The 22,218-nt window shown below is 42.0% G+C and overlaps 1 protein-coding gene across 1 annotated transcript in view; it reads left to right on the top strand.

Moving 5' to 3' along the window:
- Positions 1-22,218, top strand: part of GABRA1 (gamma-aminobutyric acid type A receptor alpha1 subunit) — a 175,630-nt gene that overhangs the window by 123,578 nt on the left and 29,834 nt on the right. The window contains exon 7 of the mRNA XM_029584084.1: positions 4,022-4,174. Within this exon, the coding sequence (XP_029439944.1) occupies positions 4,022-4,174 (153 nt within the window). The remainder of the gene's footprint in view (positions 1-4,021; positions 4,175-22,218) is intronic.

Genomic DNA, 22,218 nt, shown 5'->3' with positions numbered 1-22,218 from the left:
CTCCAATTAGTCTTAAATGTGCTACTTGCTAACTTCATGGAATGCCCCCTAGTCCTTCTATTATTCGAAAGTGTAAATAACCAATTCACATCTACTCGTTCAGGACCTCTCATGATCTTAAAGACCTCTATCATATCCCCCCTGAGCCATCTCTTCTCCAAGCTGAACAGCCCTAACCTCTTCAGCCTTTTCTCAAAGGGGAGCTGTTCCATCCCCTTTATCATTTTGGTTGCCCTTCTCTGTACATTCTCCATCGCAACTATATCTTTTTTGAGATGCGGCGACCAGAATTGTTCACAGTATTCCAGGTGCGGTCTCACCATGGAGCGATATAGAGGTATTATGACATTTTCTGTTTTATTAACCATTCCTTCCTAATAATTCCTAACAATCTGTTTGCTTTTTTGACTGCTGCAGCATACTGAGCTGATGATTTTAAAGTATTATCCACTATGGTGCCTAGATCTTTTTCCTGGGTGGTAGCTCCTAATATAGAACCTAACATCGTGTAACTACAGCAAGGGTTATTTTTCCCTATATGCAACACCTTGCACTTGTCCACATTAAATTTCATCTGCCATTTGGATGCCTAATCTACCAGTCTTGCAAGGTCCTCCTGTAATGTATCACAATCCGCTTGTGATTTAACTACTCTGAATAATTTTGTATCATTCCTTTCCAGATCATTTATATATATATATATTGAAAAGCACCGGTCCAAGTACAGATCCCTGAGCCACTCCACTGTTTACCCTTTTCCACTGAGAAAATTGACCATTTAATCCTACTCTCTGTTTCCTGTCTTTTATCCAGTTTGTAATCCACGAAAGGACATTGCCTCCTATCCCACCACTTTTTAGTTTTCTTAGAAACCTGTCATGTGGGACTTTGTCAAATGCCTTCTGAAAATCCAAATACACCAAATCTACTGGTTCACCTTTATCCACATGTTTATTAACCCCTTCAAAAAAATGAAGCAGGTTTGTTAGGCAAGACTTCCCTTGGGTAAATCCATATTAACTGTGTTCCATTAAACCATGTCTTTCTATATGCTCTACGATTTTGATCTTGAGAATAGTTTCCACTATTTTTCCTGGCACTGAAGTCAGGCTCACTGTTCTATAGTTACCCGGATCGCCCCTGGAGCCTTTTTTAAATATTGGGGTTACACTGGCCACCCTCCAGTCTTCAGGTACAATGGATGATTTTAATGATAGGTTACAAATTGTAACTAATAGATCAGAAATTTCATTTTTGAGTTCCTTCAGTACCCTAGGATGTATACCATCCAGTCCAGGTGATTTGCTACTCTTTAGTTTGTCAATCTGGCCTACTACATCTTCCAGATTCACAGTGATTTCGTTTAGTTCGTCTGACTCATCACCCCTGAAAACCACCTCCGGAACTGGTTTCTCCCCAACATCCTCATTAGTAAACACGGAAGCAAATAATTCATTTAGTCTTTCTGCAATGGCCTTATCTTCCCTAAGAGCCCCTTTAACCCCTCTGTCATCTATTTGTCCAACCGACTCCCTCACAGGTTTCTTGCTTCCTAATAAGCAATGGCCTAATGGAACATTTAGTTGTCTCCATGGGTCCCTCTGCCCCTACCCTCCCAGAAATATGCTTGGGCCAGAGCCTACCCAGTCCCCACTTGCCACGCCTGTAGGGTCATTGGCTGGAAAAAGGGACAGGAGCAATCTCCAGTTGCTCCTGCCCCATTAGCTTTCTTCTAAAAATGGTGTATGTCTCAGGCTGGCCAACACGATATGGTTTTACCGCCTTAAGATAATATGGCTGTAAAACTAATTATAAGCCCATATTGCTTTATGACCACACAGTCATAAAATATTATAGTGCTGGCCAGCCCTGTGGCCGGCATCCTGCCCCTTATACCAGCCAGCAACACTGTGAATGAGGTAAATGGGGGTCAGATGGGCTCGGCCCAAAGTGGCCTGGCAGGCCACAGCGTATTTGGGGGGAGGGGGAGCAGAGGGGCCCAGCTTGGTCCTTAATCCTAGCTTGTTTGTGGAAGGATGGGAGGGCTGGGAAAAGAGAGGGACCCAGGGAGGCTCTTTTTTTTTTTTTTTTTTTTAATAAACTGAACCAGGATAATCTTTGAATGAACTGAAAAATGAATAACCTCCCACCTGAAATTGAAAAAAAAAAAACCCAAATCAAAACAACATTTTTTGGCTTGCGTAAATGGAGAAATCATCTGACACATGAGGCATTCCTACACTGCTTACTGTAATGAACACCTAACAGTTTTAATGTTAATGATCTTTGATATCCAAGTTTTATCTCTAAAGTACTTTCCAATCATATAACTTACTCGCAGTCACTTCTCTAAGGTAAAGTAATGTCAGTTTGGCATTCGTCTTTGGGTTGTCAGGCCCCATTATGTTGTCAGGCTTTAAAGAAAGCTGTGGGGCCTAAGCCTTAAAAAATAATGGCACCAGCCATTGAGACCAGCGCCAAATTGATGTCACTTTGGTGCTGGCCTTAGGGCTGCTAGTGCCATTTCTGAAAGGATTGTGTTGGGGCAGAAACAAATGGGCATTGTTCTTCCCCCTTTCTTTATCCCACAATCCCTTGAAAGGCCTGTGGGGGTCAGAGAGGACTTGAGCCCTGGTAAATTTTTTAGGAGGGGGGGCGTTTGAAGGGCCTGGGGAAACTCTGGCTTGGCTCGGCTCAGCCCAGCAAGCACGGGTAGACTCAGGGCCTTGCAAACTTTCTTTGATGGATGAGGGCAATTGGAGAGGTCCAGGAAAGTCCTAACTGGGCTTGACTCATCCTAACCAGGTAGGCCCATACCCCACAACTTTCTTAGGGGTTGGAGGGCCTTGGGGAAGCCTGTTTCTTTTTTTTTTTTTTTATAATGTTTATTTTGGTTTTGGGAAACTAAGCAAACCTAAATAAAGGAACTGAAAAATAACAAACTTCAAAGAAAAAAACAAACCAAAATGAAATTCTTTGGCCTGCATATTCTTACTGTATGATTTTAATATCAGTAACTGCATTACTTCAACTTAGTGACCATCAGCAAATGGTGGTGAACTGAACTATATAATGCCATGCAAAAAGTAATGAAAGATACTGTGAGGAAACTACAACCCAAAAGTCCTGATCACCACCACAACTGGCAGTCTGAATGGGTGAATTGGTCCATGGAGTCATCTACTGTATTACTATGTAATCATACCTATTTCCTCTACTTAGGGACGGTAACTTTAAAACGAGCCCTCATGCGACCACATAAACGCATATGTGGGTGCGAGCTCACATATGCTGGAATTTTAAATCGTCCGCGCAACTGCGGGCATACTATTTAAAATAAGCCTAGTGCACATAAGGGTGCTCCTAATTTTAAGCGGTCACAAAAGGAAATGTGATTTGTGTATGTTTCCTTTGGGCTTGTCGGTTTTTCCACGTTCAAGTGAGCACGTTTTAAAAACATGTGCATGTGACGGAACTAACCAGTTTGACCTATGAGTCCACCCTTTCGCCCAGTCTATCTCTAAGTCATCAAGACCCTCTGGTTCTTCAGCCTGCATGCTCCTCAACTTACCCAGACCCCTCACCCAACCAGGTTTTGATTATTATGATGTTTTTGCAGACTTATACCTGATAAAGAGCAGAAGTAAATATGTGCAGGCAACAGTTCGACGCGCGCCGTGATTGCGTTTTAAAATTGGGATTTACATGCAAAAAAATGCTGGGCCTGCTCCGGAATGCCCCTGACCTGCCCCAAATCCATCCCTTTTTTATGTTTTCGTTCTGTTGCTTGCGAACGTGCATATACACTTGTAATTTGCTGGTTTTTAAAATAATAGTTGCTTGCGCTTGAACCGAATACACTCATGTATATGAGCCTTTAAACACAAGCAACTCTTTATAAAAGTCATCCCTGAGGATTTTGTAGATTTTGTCAATTAGAAATATAACATTTTTAAATACATATTTTGTTCAGAATCATGTGATAGCTCTTACTGTCCATGTGTTTCTCTTTGATCTCCAGGTGAATATGTTGTTATGACCACCCACTTCCACTTGAAAAGAAAGATTGGTTACTTTGTCATTCAGACCTATCTACCATGCATTATGACAGTGATTCTATCCCAGGTCTCCTTCTGGCTCAACAGGGAATCTGTGCCAGCAAGAACGGTCTTTGGTGAGTATAAGTTACATTGAAAATTGCTTGTGCAGAAAAAGCATTATCATTATTATGTATGCAAAATAATTTTGGAGACTGATTCACTCAGTTGCTCCTTCACGTTTTTTTAGGGATATTTTGGTCTTCAAAAACAGATAGTTATAAAGAGAAAAATTCAAATCCTAACTGAACTTTTAAAGATTAAAGAAATTACAGCCTGACTGGAATTTGATCAAAATCTATTATCAGCATAATTATAGAAAACAATGCTAGGGGACCTTTTGTTTTAATAGATTATACATGCCTTGTTTTGTTTTGTTTTTGTTTTTTTAAATCTCATTCAATAAGTTGTAATTGCATTAACTAACACAATGGTCTAAACATGTTTGATATTAAACATGTTTGATATTAAAATAGCCTACTCCTTGAAATTTACATATAGAATGGAGACATAATAGAAATTAGTCTTTTTATTCTCTATCTCTCACAACTGTATTTTATATTTTTTGCCTCAACTGATGATTCCATTTGTGGCCATAACAAACAAGATTATTTTTATGAGTCAGTAAAGTTGGCTTGACCGAGCTCTGAAAGAAAACAATATTGCTATTACTATTGAAAAGCATATATGATTCTTAATAATGTGAAGCTCAATGTTTCCAAGATATTTTTACCAGAAAGGGGGAGTTTGGTTTCTAAAGACTGATTTATTTTCTCCAGAAGATTATTCCAGTTTCAATCAGGACAATAATAAGGGATCAGCAAAAATTAGTTGGATGACAATAGAGAACTCCCTATCTTCAGTAAAGAACCCATCCTAATCAATAAAATATTCTAGTCTAGTATTGCTAAAGGTTTGGAACAAGTATTTTTGTTAATGTAAATGAAAACAATTGGAATTTTACAGCCTCTAGTATGCATGACTACAAGTGTTAGGGGTCCCTATCATAAGAAAAGGTAGAACGTTTTCTATTCGTAAAATAATCATTTCCAAAAGCTGGAAAACTAGCATGGGCAGAACATCTGTGAATAGGAACAGTAGGAGTAGTCATGAGAATCCTTGTGAGAGAAGGTGTTCAGCCTTGTCTGTGAAGAGATCTCTTTGAATCCAGTGTTTGAATTAGACCAAGACTGGAAATGAAATCTATTTGCTGACCAGGGGAGACCATCTCCATGAATTTATACCAGGAGCATCTTCAGCGGTATAAATGTACCATTGCAGAGGCCAAACAGTCTTTTTTGACTAAGGAGGAGTTGTGCTCTGCAGATTATCCTTAGCATGTATTTAAAGAATTTAGCACACACTGCTTGTGAGCAGGAAGACACGTACGTTCTCGGTCTCAGAGCGTGAAAGGTTTCCTAGCCATCTTAACCATAAAATATGGTTGATTCAAAGCTCTGTCCCTTATAATGGGTTAGAATCTTTGAGGTCAATATTCAAAGCCATCTAGATGGATAGTTCCCTCCTTCCAAATGGTATGTTTCTGAATACTGAGCTCCTTATCTAGCTAGATTTTAGCTGGATAAAAAAAAAGAGGTACTCCGGGGGAAATTCTGAGAGAGGTTAGTTATCCAGCTAACTTAGCCGAATTTCACTGCTATCTGATGGTGTTAGCCAGATAACTTTAGACCTGCTTCAGAGCAGGTCTAATTATATCTGGCCTTGTGTGGCCGGATAATTAGCTACTTAACTGGATATCTTCAAAAGATAGGCGGCTAAATAGCACTGCCAAAAAAAAAGGGGGACCTGCAGCCCAATTTTCCCTCTCTTTCCCCTATCAAATGACATGCACTACCCACCACCAGACTGTATCACTGGCCTGGTCTGCACCCTTGACACCCCCCCCCCCCCCCCCACCCACCTGCTGTCAAAAAAATTATCCTGCCGGGAATGAGGAATAAACTCCCCGCCTCCCTGTGCTAGAGCACTGCTTCTGTCAGAAGCAGCAATGGAAGCATAAATTACCTGTAGTTTATGCTTTTCATGCTGGATGTGTAAACAACCCCAAATTTATGCTTTTAGTGCTAGAAACAACTGGATAATTTGCACTTTCAGCACTGCTTCTCACAGAGGACGTGCTGGAGCACCGGGAACTAGGGATGTACATTCATTTCAAATGAATGCATATCCTGGAATGAATTGGGATTAGTTTGTTTCTTTTCAGATTCCCAAAATGAATTGAGAAGCACCTTCAAAGTAAAAGAATCCTATTTGTTTCATTCATTTTTAAGAACATAAGAAAATGCCATACTGGGTCAGACCAAGGGTCCATCAAGCCCAGCATCCTGTTTCCAACAGTGGCCAATCCAGGCTATAAGAACCTGGCAAGTACCCAAAAACTAAGTCTATCCCATGTTACCGTTGCTAATGGCAGTGGCTATTTTCTAAGTCAACTTAATAGCAGGTAATGGACTTCTCCTCCAAGAACTTATCCAATCCTTTTTTAAACACAGCTACACTAACTGCACTAACCACATCCTCTGGCAACAAATTCCCCCATTCATTTATATTGCCATTAAAGACTATGGAGAACAAAAGGTACAATACAATCAGCTAGGAATTGTTATAGTATAGCTATTACTTGCTGGCCCAGTGAGCCATGTCTGTCTTTTCAGACAGGTGACTCCGTAAAGCTCTCTGTTGTGCGCCCACTCTCCCGTTGCACACCCAGCCACCTCTCCTGGACGTGCGATCCGGTATTTAAATGAGGGGGTCGTGCTAAAAGGAGGCACTAGGACATAAGAACATAAGAACATGCCATACTGGGTCAGACCAAGGGTCCATCAAGCCCAGCATCCTGTTTCCAACAGAGGCCAAACCAGGCCACAAGAACCTGGCAAGCATATGCCCTTAGCACCTCCTTGGCCCAGGAGAAGTGGATCTGTCAGCAGGCTCAAGACAGCAATGCTCAATTATATGAGCGTTGGTTTTCCAAATCTGCTGACAGCAATCGGATAGGAAAATGGACACCAGTAAAATTGAATGTCCGTTCTCCTAACTGGACTGGCCAGCACGTTTTTATTTTTTTAATTTTTTTACATCGTTGGTTCCTCCAACTTAATATCATTAGGATATTAAGTTGGAGGATGTACAGAAAAGCAGTATTTTTTGCTTTTCTGTACACTTTCCCGGGCTGCTCATAAATTAACGCCTGCCCTTGGAATTGGCCGCACATTTTACTTTCTGAATCCCGGGTGACTGACTAATAGCCTCATAAACATTCATTTGCATGTGATGAGCACTACTAGTTTTCAGGGAGTTTGGCCGCGCGTTTTCGAGGCGCTAAACCCCTTACAGCATAAGGGGTAATAGATGCCCTACGAAAACACGCAGCCAAACCCGTGTTAAACAGTGTGCATGGTCGAGTGCACTTTACAGAATCAGCCTGATTGACTGGACATGTTGTCAAGTAGACAATGTATCATAGTTAAGCATTTATGTAAAACTAACTTATCATTGTTTTACGGATCCAGGGACACTGATCTTGAAGACTGAGCATGAATGAGATATGTTCTGCAAAGTATGCATTTCTTCTGAAGTCACTGTCATGTCTGTCTGCTTCTTGATGCCCAGATCCATACCTCTAGTACCACCACAAACCAAATAACACTCCTTATTCAACACTATACATAAGAAATCTTGACCATCATAATAAGCCTTGCTGATGAATCACCGTCTTTGCTTTATATTTATTCATAGATTGCAAAATGTCAAATTTCTTTCTAGATTTTTTTGTTATGCTAATGAAAACATTAATGTAACTGGTTGCAAATACTTACCTTATTCAAAGTCCAAATTTTGTTGCTTTTTTTCATGTTACAAAGCCTACTGGATGAAAAACTCGACATGCATGTTTTGAACCACCAGAATCCGCGTTAGGGGTATCACTTGCTTGTTGCTTCAAAATTATCAAGTCTAAAGAAGAAACAGAATATCAAAAACTATTGCAAAGTCAGCATTCGCCTTAGTAAATTGCTACACTCGCAAGTACATTTTAAAAGCCCTGCACGCTTGAATTATGGGGGTTACACGCGTGGCCGGGCCCTGTGCTCACCGCACCCATTTCTGGAAGGGCCTGGCCACATGCGTAACCCCTGTTACGTGCTGAAGTGCTGGGACTTTGAAAAGAGGCCAGCCTGGGGGTGTGGACTAGGCGGGGAGGGCCAGGACAGCACCATTCAAGGCTGACCCAGGGAAGTGCGTGCCGGCAGCCAGCCAGTGCACAGAGATTACTTCTGCTCCTGAGGAGCAGTAAGTAATCGAACAAAATAAATCTAAGTGGCTAGGAAGGGATAAGGGGTCAGGGAGGAGAAGGGAAAGGATAGGAAGGTTAGGTAGGGATATAGGGAACTGGGGAAGCCCTACTCTCGTTATCGTGCATGGCCTTTTAAAATTTCCCCCCTCTGCGTGTGGAAGAAGCCCATCTGCCTGCAAATGCACGCATGGATGTTAAAATCCTTCACGCACGTGCACGCTGATATCGCATTTTACAACACGCGCATGCCCATGCACTCATATTATAAACGCGCTGCATCCATGTGCACCCGCCCGGAAACATACGCACATGGATGAGCGCACGTGGGTCGTAAAATCGCCCCATAATACTTCACGTTGACAACAGTGCATCTTGGCACCAAGTTCAAATCTTACTGCCACAAGTGCATACGCAGCAGAGTTGAAATCGATTGACATAGACTGTAGGAATCTTCAGTCCCAATCAAAAATTTGTAGTAACATGACTTCAGAGGTATCTATCTGCGGATCACTAAGAATTACATTTTTAAATTAATGAATACCATTCTGACTTGGCATTCAAACCATTAGGAGAAACAGTATTTCATTTATATATCCACAATTGTTCATGAAATGTAAGTTTATGTTGAAATTGTTCTTCTCTGGGAGAAGGGGTTCTTGTTCGATAACCCACCATTTCATTTTCAAAAATGTACGTGAAAACACAATACAATGTTGGACTAAGAGAGCACTCAACTTCTTAGTTGCCAAACAACTTTTGTGTCCCACGAACCTTGTTTTTAGCATGGAGAAAGTACAGAAAAGAGCGAACAAAACGATAAAAGGGATGGAACTGCTCCCCTATGTGGATAGGCTAAAGAGGATAGGGCTGTTCAGCTTGAAGAAGATATGGCTGAAGGGAGATATTAAGGGCTTTTAAAATTTACTTGTGAGTGTACAAAATTATGAGAGAATGGGTAAATGTAAATCGGTTGTTTACTCATTCAGGTAATAGAAGGACTAAGGGAAACTCCATGAAGTTAGCAAGTAGCTCATTTAAAACAAATCAGGGAAAATTATTTTTCACGCAATATACAATTAAACTCTGGAATTTGTTACCAGGGGATGTGACTAAGGCAGTTAGTGTAGCTGGATTAAAAAAAGGTTTGTACCAGTTCCTGAAGAAGTCGTTTATAAGCTTAGTTGTTGACTGTGGGGTAGATTTTTAAAGTTATGCACGGGTGAAGATTTGTTTGCACAACCTGGCGCGAACAAATCTATGCCCGATTTTATAACATGTGTGCACTGCCACGCGCTGCCACGCGCAATTGTGCAGCTGAGCCGAGCAGCCTGCCTCCGTTCCCGCCGAGGCGCTCCGAAATCAGAGTGGCCTCGGAGGGAACTATTTTTGCCCCCCCCACATTCCCCTCCATTCTCCCCCCTAACCCACCCCCCCAGCCCTAACTAAATCCCCCCTACCTTTGTTAAGAAAGTTATGCCTGCCCGAGGCAGGTGTAACTTGTGTGCGCCAACGGGCTGCCAGCGCGCCATTCCCTGGCCCAGGGGCTGGTTCAGAGGCCTTGGCCATGGCCCCTAATGCCCAGGGGCTGGCACCATGAACAAGGCCCCGCTCACGGAATGCCCCCGAATGCTGCGCCACCCCCGACTTGCCCCCCAAGCAAAGCCCCAGGACTTACGCATGTCCCGGGGCTTTGCGCGCACCGGCGGCCTATGCAACATAGGCGCGCCGGTGCGCAAGTCCCCTGCGCACGTAAATCCGGCTGGATTTAGGCCCACAGGGCTTTTAAAATCTGCCCCTTAGAGAAAAGCCACTGCTTATGTCTGACATTAGTAGCAGGGGATATATTTAATGTTTGGGTAATTTCATCCTGGACTGGCCACTGTTGGGCTTGACGAACCTTCAGTCTGACCCAGTATGACAACTTCTTATGTTGTTATGTTGAGAGGGAGTATCTAGCTTTCTATAAGAAAATGTCTGGTTGTTTACTGCGTAATTGAGGTGAACAAGCAAATTGTAGTGTGGGAGGTGGTCTTGGATTCTGGAGTGCTGGTTTTGATGTTTATTAATTATGTTGTGTTTGTTGTCTTTTTATCATGATGATGTTGTTTTATGTTATTGATACTATGGAATTTTATTGTACATGGGGTTGCCAACTGGCTCTAGATTTTCAGGACAGGCTGATTGTACCTCACGGCATTCAGAGACTTATAGTCTTGCTTTTCTAAGACAATGTAATGGGGAATACCGAACTAGAAGCCCCATGTATACAGTGGGGTAAAACTAGGGCCAGATCAACCTGTCCTAAAAAGTTGGAGCCAGTTTGCAATCCTAATTGTATACTGCTTTGGGCAGCTTTTTGACTGGGAAGGCAGTTTATAAAACTGATGAAATAAATAAAATATCCCAGGACCCAGTTCAATGTCTCTGATCCAGTTGTATCTTGTACACAGGATTTACCTATTGATAACTGGTGACCGCTGGATTTTGTTGACCGATATGATTTTTTTCTGGTGAATACTTAATTCTCTTGTACGCAGGATATACCTACCTTTGTACTGGGCTTATATTATTTTGTGATAACAAAACTTAGATATACCTTGAAAGTTGATTGCTATAATAATCTATGAGGAAAGTCCACTGAACAACCTTCCCCCTTGCCCTCCCCAAAACAAACTGTTGGCTCATGTTTTGTACTATAGGAATCAAATATTCCAGACTTGACCACCACAAGCCTTATCCTGCTCCATTGCCTCCCGTAAGTGGTATTCATCAGAGACCCATAAGCTTATTGTTGAAATAAAAAGATAAACCCATGAGTGGCTTCATTAGAATTCATAGTGGGTTTGGGGGGGGGGGGGTGAAGGTGGGGGATAGCACAGTGATCATTTATATAGGGCAACAAAACAGGTGGAATCAGTTCTGTCCTGAGTACTGGATCTTTCTGTGGCCATTCCAAATGTATATAGTAGGGAAGTGTAATAACATGTTGAAAGACTTTGTGCTATGTCATCATACTAGAAAACTGAACTCATGGCTTAGCCTAGTGGCCATGCTGTGCGGGAATACCGGATTTGATTCCTAAGCCTGACCTCAGCACCTTAGGCCAGCTGGGAAAAGGGTGGAGCTAGCTGGGTGTGAATTATTCAATGTGGAAAGCTCCAGGTAGCTACAAGTGGATGCTCCTGCTTCCATAGCTCCAATAGAGACCAGTCCTGATTGAGACAGAAAACAGAAAAAGGAAATGCCATGTCAAAAAGAAACATGGGTTCTAATTTAGAGAATGTGTCACAGAAAAAGAAGAAATATAGAAATTCCTGCACACTTCTTTTACAGATCTGGCACACAATGCAGAGTTGCTGCTTTCAGCTATGGGACTGCAGTATCTAAATGAATACATTGAAACTGAAAAGTGAAACAGTCCCATAATAAGATGCTATATTTTATAACAGGCATTAAAACAAAAAGTGGAAATGAAAACAACCATTCCCTAATCAAAGACACCTATCCAAACAAAAGGAAAGGAGAAATATTTTTTAAAAATCTCTGTTGATATGATCCACAAAAAATCTTCTAGAGCTTCCAACCAATTTATACCAACTGAACAACCTCCAATAATGACTGCTATGGACTAATTCTGAGCAAACTATTTGGAAAACATTTCTCTAAAAACATATTTCATTGATAAATCTTTTTTGAGAAATTATTTTTCTAGAATGTTTGTTCACAATTGTTTTAGAGCAGTGAATATTGAAGGCCATTCAATCTGTGCAAATTGGTTCATGGCTAGAAGATTTTGTGTAGATCATATTAATTGAAAACATTTTGATGGTTTCTTTTTTAACCTTGCTCAGACAGATATTTATTTATTTATTTATTTAGAGGTTTTTTTTTCCATACCGGTATTCATTTTCACATCATATCGGATTATACAGAACAGATTAACAAAGTGAGAGAAATACATTGAACCGGTAGAGCTTAAAACAAGAACAGGTAGAATAAAATAGGTAACAACATTATAATAAGTCAATGGCGGTGGATTATTTACAATTATTTACAGTTTCACAAGAGGTAGGTATCAAACAGGTGCGGCAGGCATTGAGGGGGGGGGTGCGAGAGGGAGAGGGGGAGGTATCTGAGATAAAGTGTGCGGAGAGGGAAGGGAGGGCGGAGTTATGCGAAGGCCTGCTTGAAAAGCCGGGTTTTTAGATTTTTTTGAATTTCTGGAGGCAGTGCTCCTGGCGCAGGTCGGGGGGGGGGAGGGGGCATGGAGTTCCAGATAGCGGGCCCTGCAATGGGTAATGCGCTTTCTTTCGTGGAGATGAGATGAGTAAGGTTGGGAGAGGGAGACTGGAGGGTTCCTTTGTAGGTGGATCTGGTGAGTCTGTAGGGGAACTGTAAGGCGTCCTGGAGCCAGTGTATGTCCTGGCTCTGAAGGGTTTTATGAATGATTGTGAGCATTTTGCAGAGGATTCTGAAGGAGATAGGGAGCCAATGGAGGTCTCTGAGGATAGGCGTAAAGTGATATTGTACAGCTGTACAGGATTTACTGCCCAACAACAAGGAACTCTGCCACCACTGAATGTGACTCTTCGATTTTCCTCCTTGGTACACATGTCATATCACCTTAAGCATCAGTACTTCAAAATATTCTTACTGATTTCTAAAAATACTGTTCATTATTTGATGGTTTCAGGCTATTTCATCTCTCCACTAACACTCAATGTGATGGAAATACTGCAGCAGATCTAATGTATTCATATCTGCTGTTGTCAAGGTAACTAGTCAATATGACTTGCTGTAAATGCCCAGAATGAACTTGCAAGAAGAAATCTGTAAACTGTGAATATCTATATATAATATGGATGCATTCCAACACTCAAGAAAAAGAAGATTGGGTTTCAGCTTAAAAAACAACTGCCATCCATTTTTTGGTCACAAATGCTATCATAAATTAACCTTGTAAATGAACCCTGTAATTACTAACCCTGTAACTACTTACCCTGTAGCTTACAGTAGTCTTTCCCCTTTTAATGTATATGTGTGTGTATATATATATATATATTACTTGCACATGATTCTAATTGCATTTCAAGAGCTTAGTATTGCTAAGTGGCTCCAGATGTTCAGGACAGGTTGAGCCAATCCTGGTTTTACCCCATTAAAAACATGGGATAGACACAGAGGATCTCTGAGGGAGTGGTAGATATTCTAAAGCTGAATTAGTTGGTTGGATGAGTAGGCTACATAGGCCATATGGTTGTTTTTTTGCCTTCATGTTTCTATGTTTCTGTATTAAATGTCTCTATCATAGGAATGTGCAGAGGAAAACCTTTTGTTTTGGTTTGTTCATTCATTTAGTAGGGCACCTTCATTTGCTTTATTAGCTTAAACAAGACATGGCACCAAAAGTGGCACAAATAGCCTAAGGGACCATAAAGGGGGAAAGGGCAGTGGCAGGAGTTCTCCAAGGCACCATCAGAGAAGCAAAGAAGGAGCAAGAGTGGGAAGAACACCCCGAGGCTTCAAATGTAGGCACCAGCAACAGTTGAATAAACCCTGAAGGACAGCAAGAGAGACAAAGTGGCACCAAGAGTGGCATCAATATCCTAGGGCACCATGAAGGTGGAACAAAGCAGAAAAGATGGCAGAAAAAAAATCCCAAGAAACCGATTAAGGGCAAAGCAACACAAAGAGTGACATCAAAACCTCAAGGCACCAAGAGAGGTGTAAAGAAGTCCCCTAGAGTGGTAAGGACATCCCAAGGTTTACAATCTGGGGCATGACAGTAAGACAGAGTAACAGCAAGACCCTCAGGGTGCAAAGTCTGGGAATGGCAGCAATGCTGAGTTGAAGAAAGACCCCTGAGGAATAGGATTAGGGGTACAGCAGCAAGTCAGAGTGGCATCGGAGATGTCTGTCTTCCTGTTGAAGCAGTTGCCACTTGTCAAATTTAGTACAAGAGAATGAGCTGTCATCAGCATCACTTAAGTGAAATCAGCTTTTATTACATTTATTTATTGAAATTGATCTTGCTGCTTGGTGGAATTATAGGTTTTGTGTGAATTTTGCTTTCCAATTGAAACTTTTGTTATAGTCAGAGAATGTAAATAGTTTCTCATCAGTATGGCCTTCCTGGTAATTTGTGAGGTTTGATGTATTAAAGCTTTTCCCGAATTCTGTAACTGAAGTCTTTTACCTATTTTGATTTTATGATGATGCATTAGTTCTCTCTTCTTAATGAAACTTTTACCACATTGAGAACATGTAAAAGTGTTCTCCTGTGCGTCTTCTCACATATGCCTGCAATTTTTCCATCTGACTTAGTATTTTTTCTGGACAATACACTCCCAAGAAAGAAGAAGGGTGGGAGAACTAGGCTGAGATCCTAGAGATATACAACAAAACAATAAGGTAGAGAACCAGAAAAGAGATGGGATAGAAGGAAAATCTCCATGTGATAGGGGCCGGCCAATGGCACCGGTAGCCCCTGTGACATAGTAAGGGCAAAGGCTATCGGTGCCATTTTGAATACCAGCAGCCGACGGCCTGAGTGCAGGAGAATGCTCCAGGATCCAGCTGGACCACCAGAGTCTTTTGGCAAGTCTTGGGGGGGGGGGGGGGGGGGGGGTTCAGGAGGGTGGAGGGTTGTAGTTTAATTAAAAGGGTCAGAATGGCATTTTCTTTTTAATTTAATGCGAAATGAATACCATACGTAACTAATGGATGAATCGGAGTCCCCCGAAAACGGATGTAACGGATTTGGGTCCCGACGAATACAAATACCGAATCGAACGTATCCATCCCTGCTGCATATCCCTAGCACATTCCCTTTCATAGCAACTGTGAATATCCTCCATTAAATTTCTATCCATTTCTTCTGCCTGTGAAGGAGGTCTGTATGTCACACCAATATAGATGTATAGCCCTTTTCCCTTTCCAGATTAACCTCATAACATCTGCAGTTCTGTTGCTTTAATATTTAGCCATAGTGTGCCTATGGCCAATATGGCCTCAGCCATAGGCTTCGCTACCTGAAGGGCACCATAGTTCTACCTGAAGTGCTGCCAGTAATGTCACCTACTACTACTACTACCATCAGAAGAGCTGACAGCATCAGAATCAGCATCATGGCTGACACCTGGTGGAATCTGAGGAGGAGTGCGGCAGCCCTGGCAGAGGAGAAACAATGCCTTTTATTTATTTATTTTATTTATTTAAAGAATTTTTATATACCGGGGCACGTAGCAAAACATCACCTCGGTTCACAGTGTAACATAACATAGCAAATAGCTTTACAATGAATATAAATAACGGATGCCTTAGGATGCCTTAGGATGAGGAGGAGTGGTATGGCCTGCTCTATAGGAAGAAGAACTAGGCTAGAGGAGGGATGGGTCCTACAGCCCCTACATGAAGGCATCACATTTGCCATGGGGCTAAAAAGGGAGACTGTTGCTGCTGCTTCAAAAAGGAGAAAAGTGAGAGAAAGCATAAGTGTGTGTGTGTGTGTGTGTGTGTGTGTGTGAGCGAGAGAGAGAGAGTAAGAGAGAGCATGTGCATATGTGTGACAGTGAGAGAGAATATCTGTGAGAGTGTGCATGAGTGTGTGAGCATATGCATGAGCATGTGTGTGTCAGTGTGTGACAGTAAAAAAGAGCATGTCTGAATGTGAGAGAGACTGAGAGAGAGCATATGTGTTAGAGAGAGTGAACATGTGCATGAGAGTGAGAGTGAGAGCATGTGTGTATGGATGTCTGTAGGTCTGTGTTGTGAAAGAGAATGAGAGAGCATGTGTGCAAGTGTGTGAGAGAGAGCGAGTGTTATGCTCCTCAACCCTGGAGGCTGGGGTCGAGCTTGTGCACCCACCTCCACGGCGGCTCATTGGGGCCACCGAGACGGGGTTGGAGGATGCAGCTGGTTTCCCTTGGGCCTGCTCTGGGGCCGAGAGGCCTTCCCTCACGGCTGAAATGCTGCCGCTGCTGAAGTTTCGCCCCCTGACGTCGCCTTCTTGTGCACAGCGATGTCAGCTGTCGTTTTAAAGGAGCCAGCGCGGGAATTATCAAGGATGGCCCTGGAAGTTCCTCACCTCTGTCCGGGTATTTAGCCTACCCAATTGCTGACTGAGTTTGAGTTAGCAACAATTGGACTTCTCCGGTCTAGCTACTCTGCCGCTGGAAGCTCTCTCTCTCTCTCTACCCTCCAGGGTTCTTCTACTTGGATACCCACGCCTCGGGGGGCCCTATGCTTCTTTCCAGGTGCCTATCCAGTATCCAGGTACTCGCTCCTCGAGGGCCTGTGTTGTCTACCTTGGTGCCTGCTACCAATGCGTCTACCTGCTGGGAACTCTACCAGTACAGCTACCAGAGTTGTGAGTAATCCAACATCTATCAGTCTGTCTCACCTACAGCTCCTTTTTTTGGCAATCTGCATCGGAGTTCCCTGCACCACCATTGTGGGACGGGTCTCCTCAGCCGAGGACCCAAGACTGCTGCTGCAGGAATCTACTCACTACTGCCACTTCTGGTGAACTCTACAAGCTGTATAATAAAACTATCTCTGTGACTGTGCATTTGAGTCTAGCCTGGTACTGCAGTTCCCCATGGGGCTCCTCCCCGTGCCAGTGGCCATCACTGCAGTACCTAAGAATCCACCAAACACTTCAAAACCATAACAGCGAGCATGTGTGTGTGTGAGAAAATGCATATGTGTGAGAAAGGAGAAAATCTGTGTGGCTGCTCTCTGCCTCCTAATCCATGACAATTTTATGGCATCTGGAAATCAAAAGTTCCCAGGTATGGAAAATGGGAGATTTCTTTTTTTAATCCTTATTTGCATACATTATTAGAGTATTATTTGATGTGTAGTTTTTAAATATTTTATTGGTGTTCTTAAAATGTTTATGAATTTTTAATTATTGCATGTTATTCTATTAGCTGTTTTAAATTAGTTTTTTATTGGTGTGGTTTTATTACTATTGATTTTTATTTTTATTTCTTGATTTTATTGTTTTATGAGGAATGGCAATATTTTTTATTTTCCATTGTTGCACTGCATACAGAATTTGGTTTTTTGCAGTTTCCAATTCAGTTTTTGTCTGCAAGTTTTACTTTATATTTTATGGTCTCTTTATTCTGTTGTTTGTTTTTTTGGTCTGCATGTTTGACCAAGGTGAGACATTCCGCTAGCATGTGTTTTCTGTGTAGAGATCTATAGTAGATCTGCTTGTTGTATTTAATTAATAGAGGATGTACTTGTGTTTTAGGTCCTGTTGTAATATTTGTATTTGTTGCCTTTTCTTAGGTATGGTTGCTTCTTTTTGACCTCTGACATTTAGTACTATTTTGATATAGAAACTATTATTTATCTATTTATTTAGTAAAATATTTATTATCCACCTATAATATAACAGTGCTAAGTGAAGTACAAAAATATGTGTAATTCAGTCTTAAAATACAAGCTAAAACAGTATAATATAAACAAAAGTAAAACAAAAAAATTTGCATTAACAAAAACCACAAGTTTAAATCATCATAAAACAAAAACTGGCTACGTCTTAAGCTGCTTTCTAAACTTCACTAGCTCATCAATCTCTCTCAATTCAGTGGGCAAGGCATTCCAACATAGAGACCCAAATACATAAAATGCCCTACAACAGTTGCTAACCAAGGAGTCAATTTTAAAAGCAGCGCACGTGAGTCCATGTACATGCAGTTCCCGGCGTGCATATATGAATGTGCCAATTTTCGCACATGTTATAAAATCTGATGGCTGCATGCATATGCATGCTGGATTTTAAAATCTGCATGTGCATATGTATTTATTTATTTATTTATTTATTTATAATTCTTCTATACCGACATTCTTGAAAAAAAATATCAAATCATATCAGTTTCCATCATAACAGAACAATCGCTGCTAAGGCGTTACATTAAAACAAGGCGTCTGATAAAATAAAATAAATAGAACAGCAAAACAGTAATAACAGGCGTAATATCGCTATGAACCTGAGAACCATCCAAATAGGGCGTAAATGGGGGCCCTAAAGGATGTAAGAGCAAATATGTAATATGCAGTTTATGTAAATATGTAATATGCAGTTGGCCCATGACTCACATGCACGGGGGAGGGGGGGGGGGATTTTCCAATTACACGCGGCGACAAGATCAGCCTTTTTCCCAGTTCCCTCCCAGTCCACTTCAATTAAGGAGCAGACTGGGAGGGAACTTTCCTACCCCTCTACCTACCTTTCCTCCCTTTTCCCCTCTCCTCCCTGCCTCCTAAACCTAACCTAACTATCCCCAAATTTTTTATTTTGGTACTTCCTTCTCCATTGGAGCAGAAGTATTCTTCACGCGCTACCCAGCTGCTAGCGTGCGCTTCCCTGGGACACTGTCGAATGGCGCTGTCCAAGACTGCCTCTGCCCCGCCCCTCCATGCCCAGACTCCACCCCCCCATCCTGCCCCTTTGGAGATGCCTGGCACTTTGGCACGTTCTGGGGTTTACGCATGTGGCTGGGCCCGTTGTAAAATGTGCACGGTGCGTAAACCCCGAAATTTACACGCGAAACCCATTTAAAATTTACTTGCAAATGAACAATTTTGGGGGAAAGAACTAACAGAAGATTTTTCTCACTGGAGCAAAGTGGATGATTAAGAATATATGGAGTCAATACGGAATTTAAGTGTAGAGGATCCTTGAATTTTAGAACTATAAAAAGCAAAACTAAAACTTTAAATTGAATTCATTGCAGAACAGGAATCCAATGAAGGTGTTTCAGTATAGGGGTAAATATGTTCATTCCGCTGCCTATTAGCATTAAGATGGGTAGCAGAATTCTCTGATCTGCAACGCTTTTAAACTAGAAATCGATAACTCATAATATAACGATTTACTATAATCAAAACATGTTGAAATGTAAGCCTGAAAAATGGTTCGGAAGTCGCCTGGCTCATGGATGAATTTGACATGCATCAAGAATCTCAATTTAAAATAACCCCCCTCTGTATTATAAATCTGCGTTCGGTAATTTCCTATACAAAAATATGCATCTGCTTCCATAGCAGCCATGACTTTACATATTCAGCTGCAGGCAGCTGCTGCTAGCACAGAGACAAGAAGTCTGGATCTCGAGATGATACGGCTCCTATGATGAGACTGCTAAAGGCCTGCTGCATCAACTTGCTAGAAATTGTGGGGGAAAGCATGGAATTGACAATTGCAAGTTTGCCAGAGATGCGGGACACCAATGCAAGCTCAAAAGCCACCTTGCAAAAGTTTAGCATAATCCGGAATGCTATGATTTATCACTGTGACACACAGGGAGTGGGTAAGCTCAGAGAGACCTCATAATTAGGTGCCCAAAGGCTAAGCTGATATAAGCTTTTAGTAGCACAAGCTTTTCTTTTAATCATTGGTCTCAATGGGCTGTTTGTGGAGGGCACTTCCCAATGTGAAGCTGCCCCAATGTACTAAGTCTCTATATGTACTTCAAAGTCGGGTGATGCTACCATTAAAAGCTATGCCCGAAAATATTACTTAACTTGCAACTTTGTGTCCGTCGACAAGCCTTGAAGTGATGATGGTAAAATGGTGTAATCCGACATTATTGGAATAAAGTTGGAATAAAGTTGCAAGTTAAGTAATATTTTCGGGCATAGCTTTTAATGGTGGCATCACCCGACTTTGAAGTACATATAGAGACTTTAAGTACATTGGGGCAGCTTCACATTGGGAAGCGCCCTCCACAAACAGCCCATTGAGACCAATGATTAAAAGAAAAGCTTGTGCTACTAAAAGCTTATATCAGCTTAGCCTTTGGGCACCTAATTATGAGGTCTCTCTGAGCTTACCCACTCCCTGTGTGTCTCAGGATTCGTTTATTATAAGTTGATATCATTAACTTCCTGTTCTTCGTGGAATCTTTATTTTGTGTAATGATGTATCACTGGGCATGCCTGGCATAACTTGAGGGTGCAGATCATGCAATTGCACAGAGCGGCGCACCTAGCAGAGTGGCAGTGGTAGCAGCACAAGAAAGGGAGAGGGCTATCTGCCATAAAAACGGGAACGAATCCCCATGACTTTCCCTCTTAAGCTAGTGGTGGGCAGTGTTTCTTTAAAGGTGAGCACACGCGCCATTGCTCATGCTACGCCTCAGACCCTGCGTGACCCAATCCAGGAGGAGAAAAAGAAGCCGAGGCAGCCCTTTCAGCCATTCTTCCTTCCGCACGTGCAGACCCAGCAATATTCAAAACAGGCAGGGCGTTCACTTCCTCTATGCTGATTTCACGATGCCTGAGATAAGCATGCGGGGAAGTGCAAGCCCTGCCAGTTTTGAACATTACACAGGGAGGAGTGACAGAATGGGCTTCTGCCACTGCCGCCTTCTCCCTGCTCTCCAGCACTGCGATTTTCACCATTGCTAGGCTTGGCTCGAGAGAGAGAGAGAAAGAAGCTCCAAAGAGCTGCCACCAGAGTTCACCATACCAGCAATCAAAGAAAAGAAGGAATAAGACTGAGAGGTACCCCCAGCTGTGTGAAAAAGCGGGTATGTGTGAGAGAGGAAGCTTATGTGAGTGTATGTGTGTGTGTGAGAGAGAGAGGGACCCTGCCTGCATGTGTTTGAGATAAAGGGAGCCTGCCTGCATGTGAGCATATGAAAGAGTGGGTACCTGCCTGTGTATGCATGTGTGTGTGTGTGTGTGTGTGTGTGAGTGAGAGAGAGACAGAGAGACAGAGAGAGGGAGGGTACCTGCCTTTGTGAGAGAGAGAGAGAGAGGGTACCTGCTTTCCTCTGTTTGTGCATGTGTGTGTGTGTGAGAGAGACGGATCCTGAGCCTACCTGATTGCTTGTATGTGTGTCTGAGAAAGAGTGGAGAAAGTCTGTGCTAATCCCCACCACCAACACCACCACGACCAACAACAACAACTAATCCATGGCAAGTATAGGGTGAATGGAAATCAAAAGTCCACAGGTATGGAGAGCGGGAGCTTTTTCCATCCTTATCAGTTTTAATTATTGACTATTTGTTGTGTCTGCTATTTTGAAATATTTTATTGCTGTTTGGAAATGTTTTAAATGTTTATATAAGCTCTTAATTAATGAATATTATTATATTCATCAGCTGTTTTGGAAATATTCTTATTAGTGTGGCTTTACTATTATGATTTTTTACTTTTCTTGATTTTATTGTTTGATGTTTTATGAGGAATGGTGGCGTTGTTTCTATTTTTCCATTGTTGCACTGCATACAGTGTCTGGCTTGTTTTGGTTTCTAGTTCAGTTTTTTCCTGCACATTTCTATTTATAGTTTGTTCTTTCTATTCTGTATTTGATGAGGGTGTGTTTCTGTTCTGCATGTGTGACCGAGGTGAGGTATTCTGCTAGCGTGTAGTTTCTGTGTAGGGATCTTTAGTAGTCTGGCTGATTCTGTTTTCCTAATAGCAGGTGCATTGGTGTTTTGTGACCTGGTACAGTATCTGCAGTATTGTAGTTTCATAGGTAGGATTGTTACTGTTTAAGTGTAGGTGGGTAGTTCTATTTTGTTATGAGAGATTTACTAGATCATTGTACAGGGTGGCCCATGGAAAAGTAGCCCGCCTCCAATACCAGTGCATTGGAGGCAGGCTACTTTTCCATGGGCCACCCTGTATTTCAGTTTACTCATACTCAATGCTTTCAGAGGATCAGACCCATAGCCAACACACTTTACAATACCATATGAGCTCAAAGTGCCTATTTTTGCAGGGTTTTCTGGTTAGGCACCACACAAGTGCAAGTACTTCTGTACAACAAAATGGTGTTG

This window comes from Rhinatrema bivittatum, chromosome 18 (assembly GCF_901001135.1).
Source record: "Rhinatrema bivittatum chromosome 18, aRhiBiv1.1, whole genome shotgun sequence".
Classification (NCBI taxonomy): domain Eukaryota; kingdom Metazoa; phylum Chordata; class Amphibia; order Gymnophiona; family Rhinatrematidae; genus Rhinatrema; species Rhinatrema bivittatum.
This window is presented reverse-complemented; position numbering and strand designations above follow the sequence as displayed.